General features: G+C 38.8%; 2 protein-coding genes across 5 annotated transcripts in view; one reads left to right on the top strand and one right to left on the bottom strand.

Annotated features, from left to right (window-relative positions):
- gprs (speckle type BTB/POZ protein) overlaps nt 1–16,139 on the bottom strand; it is a 352,627-nt gene that overhangs the window by 66,406 nt on the left and 270,082 nt on the right. For 3 of the 4 annotated variants that reach the window (XM_083120268.1, XM_083120267.1, XM_083120270.1), the window contains exons 4-5: nt 14,421–14,456; nt 7,840–7,957 (exon numbers count right to left, since the gene is read on the bottom strand). In XM_083120268.1, the coding sequence (XP_082976394.1) occupies nt 7,840–7,957; nt 14,421–14,456 (154 nt within the window). The remainder of the gene's footprint in view (nt 1–7,839; nt 7,958–14,420; nt 14,457–16,139) is intronic. The other variant, XM_083120269.1, reaches the window with a different exon arrangement.
- Nucleotides 1–16,139, top strand: part of LOC145986365 (alpha-amylase-like) — a 307,352-nt gene that overhangs the window by 34,690 nt on the left and 256,523 nt on the right. The window lies entirely within an intron of this gene.

Below are 16,139 nucleotides of genomic sequence, written 5' to 3'. Positions count from 1 at the left end.
TTGCATCACCGCCATTCTGGTTTCAGTTTTGAGTTGAGCCGATAACACTTTGAACCGTGTCTTCCTATTCCCCTTTCGCCCAGTACAGAAAAACTTGTTTTATTGACCCAAGTGATAACACGCCCCAGAACGGAAGTACCGTTTCGCCCAGTACAGAAAAACTTGTTTTATTGACCCAAGTGATAACACGCCCCAGAACGGAAGTACCGTTTCGCCCAGAGGAAATTTTTGAAAGGTGGATTGAATGTGAAGGGAAATGTGAAAGTATAAAGCCAAATAATCAGGTGTGGCTTCCAAAGGGGAGTCTGTCGCATTGTTTAATGCATTAATAACAGAAAGACAGATACATGTACATAAGAATACACAGTACAATACACAGTAGGTTAGGTTAGGTTAGGCAAACACAATAGTTGCGCGACATCCTTCGGACGAAACGGTACTTCCGTTCTGGCGCGGGTTATCACTTGGGTAAATAAAACAAGTTTTTCGGTACCTGGCGAAAAAAGCGAATGAGCGAAACGGGCATGAATCCTTTGAACCGATAGCAATACTGATGTCAATACTCTCAGCGATTCCCACCAATACTGATCCTTGAAAATTGAAATGATTAAAAGTTGTACAAAAATATTGATTAATATTAGTGTCTTATTATTTCACTCGGATTATATGCATCAATTTACCAAGATTTTTGCTTTAAAATATTCAATAATTACATTCGAATATTAAATTACATATTATCACAAAATTCAGTTTTTTCACACAAAACTGCTGCAAAATAGAAACTTACAATTTTCCATACTATCCAGGACAATTAAACTTCACGAAAGTGTCGTGGAACATTTTTGGGAAGCTCGTGAAATACCAAAATGTCGGGAAAGTATCGGTCGATATCGGTAAATAAATTCCAACCGATGCATCGATATCGGTTCAGACCTATTGAAAATACGGGTGCACCCAGTACGGACTAGACAATGTAACAACATGAAACGATCCTATGTCTGGACTTGAGAAATTCTTTTTAACACCGATACCGAGACGAGGATTTTAAAATTTAAACGAGAACGAGACCAGATCAGTCGAGACGTGACTTACTTTTCTCGAGTATAGTCTCATGCGAGTCCTTGGTGTATTGTAATGAAAAGTGTAGGATAAAATATTGTAAATCAACGTCCACAAAATTGATTTCCAAGGCTTTCTGCATCAAAGCTGACTAGTGTGTAGTTTTTATCTACTATTTCCAGTTGTGTACTTCGCTCCGTACGGTGACCGCGTGGTCTAAGGTGTCAGGCTTTGAGCTCGGGTTACCTGGCTCGCGCTGGTTCCGGTCTCCTAGGGGGAAGCCCAACAACTTTTCTCCTGATTGATTAATCTAGTTTATTTTACTTCGCTTTTCTGCAAATTTTGGCTAATCGCAAACTTTTCTCCCGAGATTTCGGCCAGCGTATCCTTTCGGGACGCGCGCTTATTCACTTACGCGAGCAGTCGCGTGTTGTACTTTCTACAACAAATAAAAATTAGCTGCTTTGACAAGCTTAATTTATTTTATTCTGCGTGGCTATGTTTTTTAATTTTTTTTTATTTATACTTTGTTATTATTTTTTTTTTGTTTGGATTTATTTTTATTGGGAAAGCTGGTTTTATTAATTTTTGAGACACATTGTACAATGGTTCAGATCCCTCTTTAAACTATGGTCAAGTCCCGATTAGCCTATATGTACATAAAGTGGATTTGAAACACCAACCAACTCAGTTGACAGAGATTTATTATATACTCAAAACACACTAAAACACCAATTTAAGTTTCTAAATTATTATATTATTTTAAATTGGTGACAAGGTTTTTTTTCCATGAACAGAAAAGAACTTAAGTTATGTAAGAGATTATTCATCACAGTATTTTAATAATTCACTTGAACTTAGATGAAAGCAGATAAAAACAAATACACCTGAAGATTCTTGAAGAAATAGTTGTTTTTCACTTGTGTCTAATCTGTATGACTTGTTTAAAAAAAACAAAATCACTCACAAACAGTACGATAAACAAAAATAAAATTCTACACGAGAAAGCGCGTGTTGTAAAAAGTACAACATTCACTGACGCTCATTGTTCGAAACCTCATTTGCCAATGAGAAACCATTAGGGGAGTTACTTCAACTTGTGGAAGTGGTGGAGAAGAGTCAAAGCAAAGGACAGACGCCGGCGACACGTTGCAATGATACCATGGCTTTTTCGGAGTGTAGGAAGTTGTGGCAAACCGAAGATGGTTTGAAAAATGCGTTCAATTACATTCACACGTATTGCTTGTACAGTGTCTCTCAAAAGTCTTAGGACAACGACATTTTAAACAAGGCAACCCAATTTACGCAAGGCATTGGTGGGTTGGGTGTAGAGTTAGGCTAAATTTCAGGGTTGCCACATGCACAATAGATATTTATGAAATACGCGAAAGAAATAAAAGAAAGCAGCAAGAGGTGAGAGGAAACGACAAGTGACAAAGAAGAGGAGAAAGGGAAAGCGGAAGGAGAAGAAGAAAAGTAGAGATGAGAAGAAGGAAAGGGTAGACTAGGAGAGACGTAGTGAGAATATAGAAAAAAAGATTCGAGGAGAGATGAGGAAAATGGAGCAAGGAAGAGAATAGAGGAGGGGAGGGAAGGAGACGAAAAGAGGGGAGTGGAGGATAGAGTAATAGAGAGTAAAGGAGATGAACGAAAAGATGAGGAGGAGAGTGCAGTATGTCCTCTTGCTCTATTTTCCTCATCTCTCCTCGAATATTTTCCTTTCTTCTTATTACTTCTCCTATCCACTTCTGTCCTCTTTTTTCTTCCCTCCTTTACTTTTCCTCTTCCCCATTCTCTCTTCTCTCTTTTGTGCCCTTCCGTTTCCTCTCACCTCTTTACCTTGTGTAAACTCAACAGCAATGAAGTAATTGAAAATCAATTTTCTTTCATTCAGAAAGTATTCCTCATTTGCAACAAATGTAATACTGATATTTTTTTCTACTTTTATAGCATAATACTTAGATTTCTTTCTTTCGCGTATTTCGTAAATATCTATTGTGCATGTGACAACCCTGAAATTGAGTCTAACTCTACACGCATCCCATCAACCCCTTGTGTAAATTCGGTTGCCTAGTTTAAAATGTTGTTGTCCTAAAACTTTTGAGAGACACTGTACAATCCTTTGCATTTAGAATGTTAGCTTCAGGTCCATGCTCAAGGTATGGCAAGGGGCCCTTGCTCCTCACTTTGAACTATGAAATATTTAAATGTGAACCTACAAAAAGCGACGAAAGTAACATTGACGAAATGCAAGAATTTATATTATCTTCCCCCTCCCTGTAATCGTGTTCATTTAAGATAATAAAAAGTGCTGCTTGAACTTTGAAATTATGCTAAATGTTTCTAAATTGTGTTACGATTTATTCTATCTTTTTTGGGTTAACTGTAATTCGGCATCTACTTTCTAGAGTTTTGAACTAGCATTACTCATTATTAACAGTTATGTACCGTAATAGTGTAAATGTACCCACAAAATTGTTTAAAATGTTGCAACAAACGAAATGGATTCAACAAAGAACTTAAAGATTTGAGAAAATTGTTCAGCCCCAACTTTCTACCGATTGCCTTTACCATAAATTCTCCTGACGAACTAAATCGGTGAAGAAAATATAGAGGATGGTTGTAAAAAGGCTTGCCTCTGGATCGGCATACTCCCTTGTGTTCGAAACATGTCCGCTGGTGAAGTAGATATAAAATTTGGATAATTTTATCTTTATTTCCTAAAAATATATTCCTTTGAATTCGATTTCCCTCTCGCAGGGACTGCTGTTTGCATATTATGCTAGATTTTACCATTATGCCAAAAGGAGGGTGCTAAGTGCGAACAAAGATCAAACTGTGCTTGGTTTAGTACCATTTTGCTGGGGTTGGCATCGCTGATTGAGGAAACTCTTGTTGGTTCCTCGGCCCTCGTCGATCTTCGCAACCTTCCCCCTCCCTTGCACTTCCCCTTCCACTCCTCACCCATCTGTCTATAGGATGACCGCCGATGTTCCTCAGCGAGCGGTAGAAAAGCCTGTAACCATCGTATTTGTGCTGCGGCTGGAGCGACGGAAAGCAGTCAACTCTTGCCAGGGGATAACCTACGCAATTGTACGTACATTGCGCTCATAATTTTATAACACGCATTAAACTCCTAAAAAGTAGAGAACTGGAAATAAGTACAAAGGAACTGTAGGAAGTTCCTACATGGAGGAATCGCTCCCGATACCAAATGCCTTTGTTAGAAAGAAAAGAGCAATGCTGTTGTAAAATTTACAACGGCGCACGTCCGGGGAGGGTATGGGACCAGTGGCCACCCACCATCGTGAGGAAATTGGGAAGCTACGAATGAGTAGCGTAACCCGGTCATGGAGACCTACAACGACGACTGGGGGTTTGTCACATCACTCCGTAACTGGTTGGATAATTGCCCACTTCTGCTGAGGCATGTGGGAGTGAGGTCGGCCTCAAGGGCTGTTGCGTCACGGATTATTTACTTAGTTGTGCACTTAAGCGTACTTAATCTTCAACAAACAGACAGTTTCTTTTCCCATTTCACTCAATTGAGGTTAATTTAGCTGTAGAAAAACAACATGCACTAAAAATACACAATAATTTTGACATAGACGACTAGACAGATGCACTAATTGATGTTGCATTTTTCTTTCCTACTACATGCATAACTGTTATGGTATCCATGTTTACAAAAAGCACTACTTTGACCGCTGTTCAGCTCTACCTGTATGTACATTCAAAATAGGAAACGAATTTAATTTCCATAAACACAATGCTGACATGAAATAGTTTTTTTCACGTTTATACAGAAAACTAAATGCATTACTTCAAAGAAAAATGCATAACTTTTGTAGCTCAGAACAAAAGTGCATCATCCAGAAAGATACAGGAAGGTGCATAAAAATGCATAAATTGATAGCTCGATAGAAATAAATACTTGTAACATATGCACTTTGGAGTTACCTTTATAAAGATACACAGGGTGGCTGGAAAGATATACTAAAGTGCGCGTCAAATCTCCTGCATATGGCCTTGAACGGCTGAACAGCACCAGCGAATCACAGACGTGCGGCATTGCCTAGTTCAGAACCTGTTTCACCTCGCTACTCTCTTTTCCGTGTGAGATTTCGATATGGCACCGCTGCAGTACGCTGCCATTGGCTATCGCCATATGCAGGAGATTTGACGCTCACTCTAACTGCCGTTTCAAGCTCATGACTAAGGGATCAGAAACTGTCGTCCCCCAACATCCAGATTGGAAGAAAATGTGCAAGTGATGTAGAATACCAGCATGTTTGTTCCAAGTCCAATAGTCATCAGCTTGGTATGACAGTTTCTGATGGTATTGGCATCCACTGAAGCATGAGGTCCGTGAACACCCCACCACCATCTCTACCCCTGTACCACTGACTGCCACACTTCGTAACGGGATGCCAATTGGGCACACGCAGTGTGAAACAATCGGGTCATTATGAGCTGCTCTTGTCACCGTGAGGTGATAGCACAAATTAGCAATTAAATTATACCACTTCAGTGATCACAATACGTTACGTTTCATGCAAATGCGGTGCTATTTACAAATGTTTCTCTATTTACAAAATAATTTCTCAATAGGGAGTTACTTTTCAAGCCAACCTATACAAAAATACATCAAACTGTAAACCTGATTCTTGACAAAGACCAAGAAACACACTTTAGTGCATCAATCGATGCATTACATAGGTATGAGATGCACACACAGAAACAAACGTGTCAATTGGCACACATATGTTGACTCCAATAACACATTAACGTACATAAACTGCAAATGATGCAGTTTTTGATGTGGCAAAATAAGCACAGAATCCATAAAAGACTTATCAGATTCCATGTGATGAATTCAAATGCATCAATTTGGAAGATCAGACACGATCTTCCCAAATATAACAAAATATAAGAAAGATAACAAAACGACACATTTAACTGTCAACTGATACTTTAAAAGTTCATTTAGTTTTCAGTCATAGGAGTGCGCAAGGGAAGGGCAAGGAGGGGATGGGGGACAATTTTCCTCCCTAATCATGGGCGTCCGCAGATTTTTTCACGGAGGGACAAGCAGAGTATTTTTCCATGGGACATATTACCCCGATAATAGTGTTTCCCCCTCAAAAAACACCACTTGAATTTGAAATTATCGCATAAATATAAATCAAATTATACGTGTGAAATATATACTTTTAGGTTGACATTCGATTTCTAAGGTAGAGGTGTGGCCATCCTTGCCCCCTTCCAGACGTCCTACATTATTGTACTTTTACCTAGAAATTTAGTGGAGAGGAATCTTGTCGCCTTTATTAAACGATAAAGTATTTTCAAGCCGATTAAAGTTCAAAGCAACTACAGGATGCAATCACAAGGGGCAATGGGGGCAAACATTGAGGTAAAAGAAAGCAAGACTACTAGAATCTAGGAGTATCACTATCAGGACAAAAGGATTCTTAAGATGAAATTAGTTTTCACATCTTTCTTACATTATTTCTTCCAGACGGCCAAGATCACCTGCTGGGGGACACAGAGGGGCAATTCCCCCCCCCCCCTCGATATCAAATTTTATTCAAATGAAAATACATTCCGTAAAATTTTCTTGCTCGGTTCGCTCGCAATGTATCCTATTCCTGCAGTTTTGTCAGAGTTAAGAGCCGTAGTTAGGAGGCGGTGGGAGTTGGCCCTGGGCGCCGAACGATTTAAATGAAAAAAAAAATTATAGAAGGAATGCCATGGCACTCCAGGAGATTTTTTGTGCCGTATTAAATCAATATTGTTTTCAGTTTACAAAAATGTGGATCTAAAAATTTTCTTGCTCGCTTTGCTCGCAATTTGGTTGTTTTCTGTAATGTATTGTAAATTACCAAAGAGAGAAGTTATTACTGCTAAGCACTTCAGATTCTTGCTGTTAAACAGTTTTGTCTTAATTGTATGAACACAATTGTTTGGGGGGAAAAGGAGCGCGGTACAATTTATTTATTCGTTATGCTGCCTCTATGTTGCTGCATTATATATATATCCCGGGGTCCCAGAAGTCTTTCCCTGATTACAAACTTTATTCATATCCGCTATATGCAAGATAGAGATGTGAAAGTGGTGCCAAAATGTTGGAAAACTAACCAAGTTTTTTTGTTGCAGGTTTGAGTAACGTGGCTGTAGTGTAGCAGTGTCAGTGCCCAGAAAACCGGAAATGTTCACAAATCAGGAAAAAGCTCAGCATGCCCTCTGGTATCACGAGACCCGGTCACCAATAACAGTGAAGAGGAACTTTCAAATGTACAGAATTATTTCGTCTAGAATATCTGCCATCAATATGTTGGTATTTAAAAAATGGAAGTTATCTTCATTCCCAAATCCTGTCAAGTCCAAGAAACATTGTATGTAAAGATGCCACCCGATGTCAAGAGCATTAATTCCGGATTCCTTGGCACTGACACTTCTACACTACAGCCACATTACTGAAACCTGCAACAAATAAACTTGGTTAGTTTTCCAACATTTTGGCACCACTTTCACATCTCTACATTGCATATGGCGGATAAGAATAAAGTTTGTAATCAGGGAAAAACTTGTGGGACACCCGGTATATCAATACAATTAAACTAAAACAGTGATAAAATTAGGTTTTTCTTTCCCGACTGAAATTTCATCAAGGCTTTTGCCCCCATAATCAGAGGGTCTGCGCACGCCTATGTTTTCCGTGTGTGCGAGCAACAGACAGTGCCTGGAAAGGAAGAAACTAATAAATATTCTACTTACCCAATAGAGTACGTGGCTGCAGAGTGACGCATCCAGTATGAATATATTCAATCAGTTGCCTGAACACATCAGGTTCGAACTCATCGACCACCACGGTGTGGTGTTGGTTGGTCTGAGGCTGAAATAAAGAACGGGAAAGAACACTGTAATCTTTTCGATTGCCCATTCTTCCTCCAAACTGGAAACGAAACTGTTCTTTTAAAAATAGTGTTTTTGCATAGATAGAAACATAGCGTGAGTTGGATCATTCGCCTGAGAGCCAGAAGTGAGTGTAAAACTTGCAATCTAAGACAAAACAAGGTGGTTGATTAGTGGAACACAAACGTAAGATAATGGAAAAAGCGTCTGTGAATAAAGGTTATATCATGATTAGGAAAGTAAATATAAATGTCTACTAAACAAGCTACAATAAACTGAACATCCTTTCTTTGGTTTACGGATGTTGTCTATTACATGTAAAAGTTTGAGGAAACATAGGGTGCACATACACTCTTACACACATAAGGACACAAAATTTCCTTGTTATTATGTTACTGTGTTAGTCATAGTCATGGGAGTCCGGAAGGGGGGCACGGCCCCCCTGGAAAATGAAAGTCAACCAAAAATTATATATTTTTCACATATAATTTAATTTCAGCTGCAATAATGTGTGTTAATTATTGCATGAATATGATACATTCATATTTAAGCAATGTTTTTTGAGGGAACAACACTATTATTGGAGAAAATGTGCCTTGTTTTCCCCCCCTGAAGAAAAAATACCTTCCTTGCCCCTTACTGGAAAAAATCCTGCGGACGTCCATGCTCATAGTAAGCACTGCCGTACATAGAGGGAGCTGATGGGTTAAAGCCTCTCCCGAAATTTTGAGAAAATCAAAATTTCTAAATGAAAGTAGTTAAGAACTCGGTAAAACCAAAAGGGGTAAACGCAAACTTCCCTTAAAATAACCCCCGATTACCCTTTTTGTTTTTAACAAACTTTTGAAGATTAAAAATTGATTTGAAAAAATGTTTCATATACCCCCTTCCCTACCTAGAAAAATGATCAAGGCCGACCGCAGGATTTTTTCTCAGGGGGCAGGGGGCAATAGTGTTTAAGGTAAGGGAAACATGGAGTGATGCTTTCCCCCAGTTAGCAACCCCAGCACTGGGATAATTTGCATATACACTAAATCTGCTGTCTTACATGGCACCCTTCGTCCATGTTTTCATGCTTGAATTTCATTATTTGAATTATGTGAAGTCTTCTCATAGGGGCAAGTGCCCCCTCCCCTGACCCCCCCCCCGTGAGCGCCCTTGTCTGTGATGTTCAGTTTTATAATTCCAGCCCCTACGAAAAAATCTAATGTACGATAGTAATAGTAAACTCTACTAAATTACTGTGTTATTTTAGGTAACAACATTTTGTACTCTAAGAATTAAGTATTGAAATATTTGATATCGTCCAAGACGTAGATAACGTTGACATGGACCTAAAGGATATCTGTAAGGATGGGAAACATTAGATTGATCTCGTCCAGGATAGGGACAGATGGAAGGCTTATGTTGCTTCAGCCATAAACCTTCGGGTTTAAGAAGGCTAGAGAGAGTTAATATTTGATATCACTGAAACCTTAATACTGTGTATACAATCATCATTTTTCCTGTCTTTGTTCCATCTACGCAAATAATCACGATTACAGTAGATATTGCGTCGTAGACTACTAACCATGTTGAAAGTACTAAAAAATGAATCCCTTAGAAAATTTCCTCTGGACATTCGGTACCAATTATTCCGATACCATATGTATGGGGAAATCTTTTAACATATTAGATGCCATTAAGGTTTCCCTACCCGCGCATGTGTATTTTATCCTTGGAATGTCCTTGTACCATTCTGTGACGTCACGTTATCGAACTTAACCATCTAAAAAACCACAGGGTACTTAACAATTACCAACCTGCATGATGTGGTTTGTAGGTTGTTGTAAGCTGGTCTGTGCTACATTTCCAAGTTCATATTTTCCTTTTAGCCTGCCAGCATTGTTTACACAATTTGTCAGCACGTATCAGCTTGACATTGTCAATCATGTAGTCGGTTACATCTCAAACTTTACGAATCGTTACTAATTGATTTGGTTTACTTTAGTTTCCATTTCTGCCACCTTTGGATAAGGATGAGTGATGATACGAAATTGATGAAGGGACACTCACAAGGAACACTCATGCCGAGGCCGGGATTCGAACCCGGTACCCCTGGGGCTGTGCTAACCACTCCGTCACGGGGCCGGTTTCTACGAACCGTACTGTGTGTTCGTAATGTTTAAGAAATTCGAGAAGCCTGCCGCTTCTTATAAGAATCGAACAGTGTTCAGAAAGTAACTTTTCAAAAGTAATTGAGTTATAGTTGTTCATTTATAAAAGTAACCCAGTAACAGTTGCTAGTCCTTGAAAAGTAGCTAAGTTACTTTTTATAGTAAGTTTCTGCTAGAAATTTTCTTACAAAAAATTTACACTCAATCAACGAAATAAATATATGAAGATATATAAAATTCTACACATATTTATAGATTAAAGTAAAGGTAAAGTGTTCCCCTGTGCATAGCACCACGCTATGAAGGCGTATAGGGGGTGTGGGGGTAACGCCCCACACTTTCTTGATCCGGTCGTGAGTGGGGGTGATATGATCAGCATCACGCCCCTGACCGCCTTTACCCCCCAGGGTTTCCCCCAGGTACCCATGTTATTCGACGCTGGGTGGGCGCCGGGGCCGCTTCCACCGTTAGAAAAGTTGCCGGATTTGAACCGGCCGGGGATCGAACCCGGGACCTTGAGCATGGTAGTCAGACGCGTTACCGACTGAGCCACCGCGGCCTTATATTTATAGATTATTACAACAAATAAAAAATATGGAAAATTCAATCAGCCTTGATTGAGATGGGTTTGTAAAGGCACTTCATGCACAGATAGGCTCATCGGGTTTGGACCTACAGTTCAAGGTGGGATCCGAACTACCGTGCAATGTGCCTCCATCGGGAATCGAACCTGGAACCTCTTGATTACGAGGCGACGACAATATCACTACGCCATCGAGGAGGTCCTCAACAGATGTTTTACTATCTCTATAAATGCATATACCATGAACCACTGTTGTTAAAGGTCCAGGAACCTATAAATTGTAGTGGGTTGAGCAACAGGATCGGAACCTTTTTTTCTCACACAATTTAAATTCGGTCCAAGTTGTGTATTGTTTCATTTCAATGCGGGACTTAGACCGGATTTAAATTTATCTGGAAGAAAGGTTCCTGGACCGTTTTTAAATTGATCCTGTAAAAAAGGTTGCTGGACCGAATTGAAATACTTTACAGATAGAATGGTTCTTTACGCTTGCTGATTTTTTCTCCTGGACCGGAACTGAATTTTATTAAAGTTACCGGATCTTTAACAACCCTGCATTGAACACTTTGTTTCATTAAACAACACTTCTTTGTAGCTACCCCATTCCACATGAAAGCAGTAATCTAGTCAAAATACTGAAGTTTTCGCGTGCATTTAGAAAGAACATATTGCAATAAAGTGTGGGTATTCTAAAGTTAGCAAGCTACTCCACGAGAATCCTCTCACCTTAGCATCCAGAGAGAAGACACATAGAGCTCCCATGTTTAGCTCTTCTTCCACGTTTAAAATATTCAAATTAACAATTTAAGTGTCTTAAAGTAATTGTAAAAGTAACTGTTAATAACGTTTCTTCTATTGCAACAAGTAACTCGCACATCTACATCTACAGGGGTGTAAGGGATGGCCCTTTTTGTAGATACCTAAATGCCAACCTCACATCCACGCTTTACACCTCGGACTGCAATTTTCAGACTAACGAGGCTCTGGCGTCTGAACCCACTTCCAGTAAAATCCTCTATATGAATTGTGTTGTGTGCTGTCCATGTGCGTTTGCGATTGTCCTTTCATCTATTTTACCTTATCATCATTCATCCTCATTTTCTGCAATTAGCCAAAAAGTGGCAGAAACGTGTAGCACACACAGAACTCAAAACGTGTCAAATGACACATATTTGACTCCAATAACACATTAACGTTCATAAACTGCAAATGATGCACTTTTTGGTGTATCAAAATACACACAGAAATGCATAAAAGGACACTTTTATTAGCTGGTGTTCCGTGTGATGCACCAAAGTGCATCAATTTGGAACGTCAGAAAATATCATTTCAAAGATAACAAAATTTCACTTTTAATGCATCAACTGACACAGTTGTATGTGAATTTTGTTATATTTGAAATAATTTTGTCTGATCTTCCCAATTGGTGCACTTTTAGTGCATCACACGGAACACCAGTTGATAAAAGTGCATTTTTATGCATTTCTGTGTGTATTTTGACACAGCAAAAAGTGCAGCATTTACAGCTTATGCAGGTTACTGTGTTATTACGAGAGTCAACACGATTTGGGTTCTGTATGTAAAATAAATAAATTCATTCGTTCATTCAGTTAGTTATAGTGGCTGTTCTGCGTTACAAGTAACCAGTTACTTCCAAACACTGAAATCAAATTAAAGAAGTGATTCAAAAATAGAATTTCATCAACGAAGGGTGTTGACGGTGTACTGTATTTCTGTTTATCAACAAGTGGACCAGTTATGAGAATGTTAACCAATGAAAACATCCAATCTATCGAGTTGCCATCTTGCGATATAACACGTTGTGCCAACATACGTTCGCAATCTCTTCCCAAGACCCTCCTTTTTTCCCCTATCCAAATTTGATGCGTGCCAGAGCGTCGGTATTTGAACAAGGCTATATCTCTCGTGATCCATGATGGCCGCGGGGAGATAGAGGGGCCTCCACTCGAGAGATGGGAATTATGGGACAATATTTCTTCGGTCCTCCCGACAGAGAGAAGAGCTAACGAAAGCCAAGATTACAAAAAGTGCATTCATGGAACTTGAGGCCCAGAGTCGATTGACGTCCACGTTGTAGGTTTCTGCCTCTCGCTTGCTGCAAGAATAGCTCTAAGCAGGAATGCGAAATTTATATCAAACTATTGCTTCGAACAGTCTGGAAGACAAAGATATTGATAGATGGGAAGAAAACAATGGAATCTTTATTGGTACCGAGTGATTCAGAAGGGCAATTTCGTATTTATGGTTGGCGGTACGCACATTTTCTGAAATCCTAAGATTTTTGCATGTGCTTTACTTTTCACACATTCTTATAACACAGTTCGAGGTAAGGTACGATTGATTAATTGAATTAGGTCATTTTACGTCGCTTTTCTGCCACTTTTGGCAAGGTTTAATAACGTTTAAATGATGATGTTTTACGTTAATTCCTTAACATTTACCCAATTTAGAGATACAATAATAAAAAAACCTGCAGGAGGAACTTAAAAGCAATGAAGCTTCTTGTACGGGCGTCCGGAAAGGGTACGTGGTGGGGGCATTGGCACCATAGGAGAAAAAAACATCTGGTGAAATTCACACATTCCATTGGAGATTGAAATTCAGTGCTTTGAAGGGGGTAGCCTAGTACTGTTTAGAAAAAGAATTACTTTGCTTGGCTCTTCCTTGAGTTCAACGAGATAGCCTATATGACCATAAAGTAAACTTATAACAAATTTTGACTTTTGATATCGAGAAAAGCAACGTCCAAAAATGAAGATCGTAAGTGAACTAAATTCACGTGCAAGAGTGAAGACTACACAATTTAAGCGGGGTACATGTAATCAAATCAAACTTATTGAAAGAAGCAAGTATATAAGTCCTGGTAATGCACACAACGCATACTTTCTATACCTAATTAAAGATAAAAGTCGGAATATTACTTGGTAGATATTTTTCAATGTGTATATTCTTTCACAACATCCTGGGTCAAATGTTTGTAGACCCAGTCAGTCCTTGCTTTTCTGTTATGTCAGTGTATCACATTATTTTATGTAGTTGTTTGAGAACAGTCGTTCCAATATAACAGGCATTGTAAATTATACATTGGTATTAGCCTATGTTTAAAAATTCAAATTGTTAATATGTGTAATTTTCTCGTACAAAAAAATCTGTCAAGTATCTTCTTAGCTTGATATTTGCTTCTTAATTCAGTGCAAGATGAAGAGAGAGTACGTAAATTCACTTTTCAAATTTAATGCTTTTTAAATATGATTTTCTGGTATCCATGATATATTAATCTGATGGCATGTTAAACACAAACCTTAATTACTACTCAAATAACAAACGAATATACAATCATTTTAGAGGTTTATGTAATAGCCTAAAACTCTAATTCTACGGAATAACAGAACAACACATGTACAAAATTTTACGTGATATACTGAATAATATATCGTTTCATACACATACTACTTACCAAGAAACTATCAACCGTACAGGAAGTATACCACAATGAAATTTAAACTACATACAATCCCCCTCCAACATACATACAAATAGGTTATTCACTATTTTAAGATAAGATACATTCTAAATAGCGTGTACAGTGAACAATTAGTTATAGAGAGAGGCAGAGGTGATAAGGGGGGGAAAGATAGTGTAAAATAGAGAGAGATATTTAAGATTTAAATAATAGCTGTTACCTCTTGAATGGTGCTCAACTGCTGAGTGAATCCACGCTGTAAATTGGAATAAATAGACAACACGTTAAACTATCGTTACTCAACTATTTTATCATTCTGCAGGCGTATATACTAGGTGCTCAGTGACATATCCTACTGTAGCTGTTTCTGAAGTATAGCTATCTCCAGTGGTGTGAAAATACAAAATGTATACTACTCAAATGTTTTTCTGCATGTAAAAAAAATGTGCACAATTATAGTAATGTAGTAGGTACATCGAAAGACCACATAGAAGACTACAAGTTTGAAATTTTAAACTGATTCAATTTGAGGAATTAATAGTGACATACAAATAATTGATATTTCGCTTCTACAGTCAAGACTTCTTAATATACAATGGAGATTCAAATGATAACCTTAATTTGTTTTTGTTTCTTATCTATTAGATTCTTATATGTGTAGGGTTGCACAAGTTTGCTGCATTCTAGCACGCACCTATTACTGATATGTGTATACAGGGTGAGGCAGTCAGACGGGAAGATTAAAAAAATTCACAAAAAATAGAGAGAGCAAATATTATTTATTTTTTGAACATGAATGTACTGTACATGAGTGGAAATTACTAGTGTACCTCAAAAATGTTCATTTCTTGAATATGGTGTCAGTGAGATGGCGTCTATGGTGGTGCACATATTGTCGGAGTCTCAGAGTAAATTCGCCCATGACGTTGCATAGCATCTCCAACGGAATGTTGTGGATCTCTTGCCGAATTCGCTCCTTCAAATCATCCCTGGTTCTTGGAGGGTTGTCCTTCAATACTTTGGATTTGAGGTAACCCCAAAGAAAAAATGTCAGGAGCCGGCAAGTCGGGTGAACGGGCAGGTCATGGAATATCGTCGAATCTGATGATGAGACGACAAGGAAAGGGAGTCTAAGCACATCCATGGACACTCTGGCAGTATGGCTACTTGCAACATCTTGCTGGAAGAGTGTTTCTTCATCTGGCTCATAGTCATCGAGGGCAGGGAGGAAAAAAGTTACCAACATGTCAGCATAACGTCCAGCGTTTACCGTTACAGTGTTCATTTTCGAAAAAGTAGCCCCCCACTCTCATACCCCCTCCCCCACCACAACCACGCCCGCCAGCCATTCCTGAAATCTTCCAGTTTGACTGCCTCTCGCAACGTCATGGGCGAATTACTCTGAGACTCCGACAATATGTGCAAAACCAAGGACGCCATCTTACTGACACCATATTCAAATAATGAACATTTTTTAGGTACACTAGCAATTTCAACTCATGTACATTACATTCATGTTAAAAAATTACTAATATTTGCTCTCTCTATTTTTTGTGATTTTTTTAAATCTTCCCGTTTGACTGACAATTTTGAATTAGTGCCTGCGTAGCTCAGGCAGAATAAGTCTTTGGGGGTCCACGTGCAGTCACTTGAGCCACTGTGAAGGCCTTTCCACCCATCTGCCTGCGAACTGAGGCCATTGTCGAACTTTCTCCTCCAATAGTAAACTTGTTGGTGTGGTAAGCATGAACAGAGATATTGAATTTTCATTTGCCCAGAAATTTCTGTAAGTTTTAGGCTGACAGAGGGCAGGAAACCACTCCTCTTCACTGTTGCAAGTGTGTATATGAGGCGCCGACTTTAAAATAACAAAAATGGCGTTTTGAAACTCACTTGATTGTGTTGCAGCTTTGAGGTAGATTTGTAAATAACAGTTGAT

This window comes from Lepisma saccharinum, chromosome 4, assembly GCF_977018435.1.
Source record: "Lepisma saccharinum chromosome 4, izLepSacc3.1, whole genome shotgun sequence".
NCBI lineage: Eukaryota > Metazoa > Arthropoda > Insecta > Zygentoma > Lepismatidae > Lepisma > Lepisma saccharinum.
Note: the sequence above shows the minus strand (reverse complement) of the source record. Positions and strands in the feature narration are given on the sequence as shown.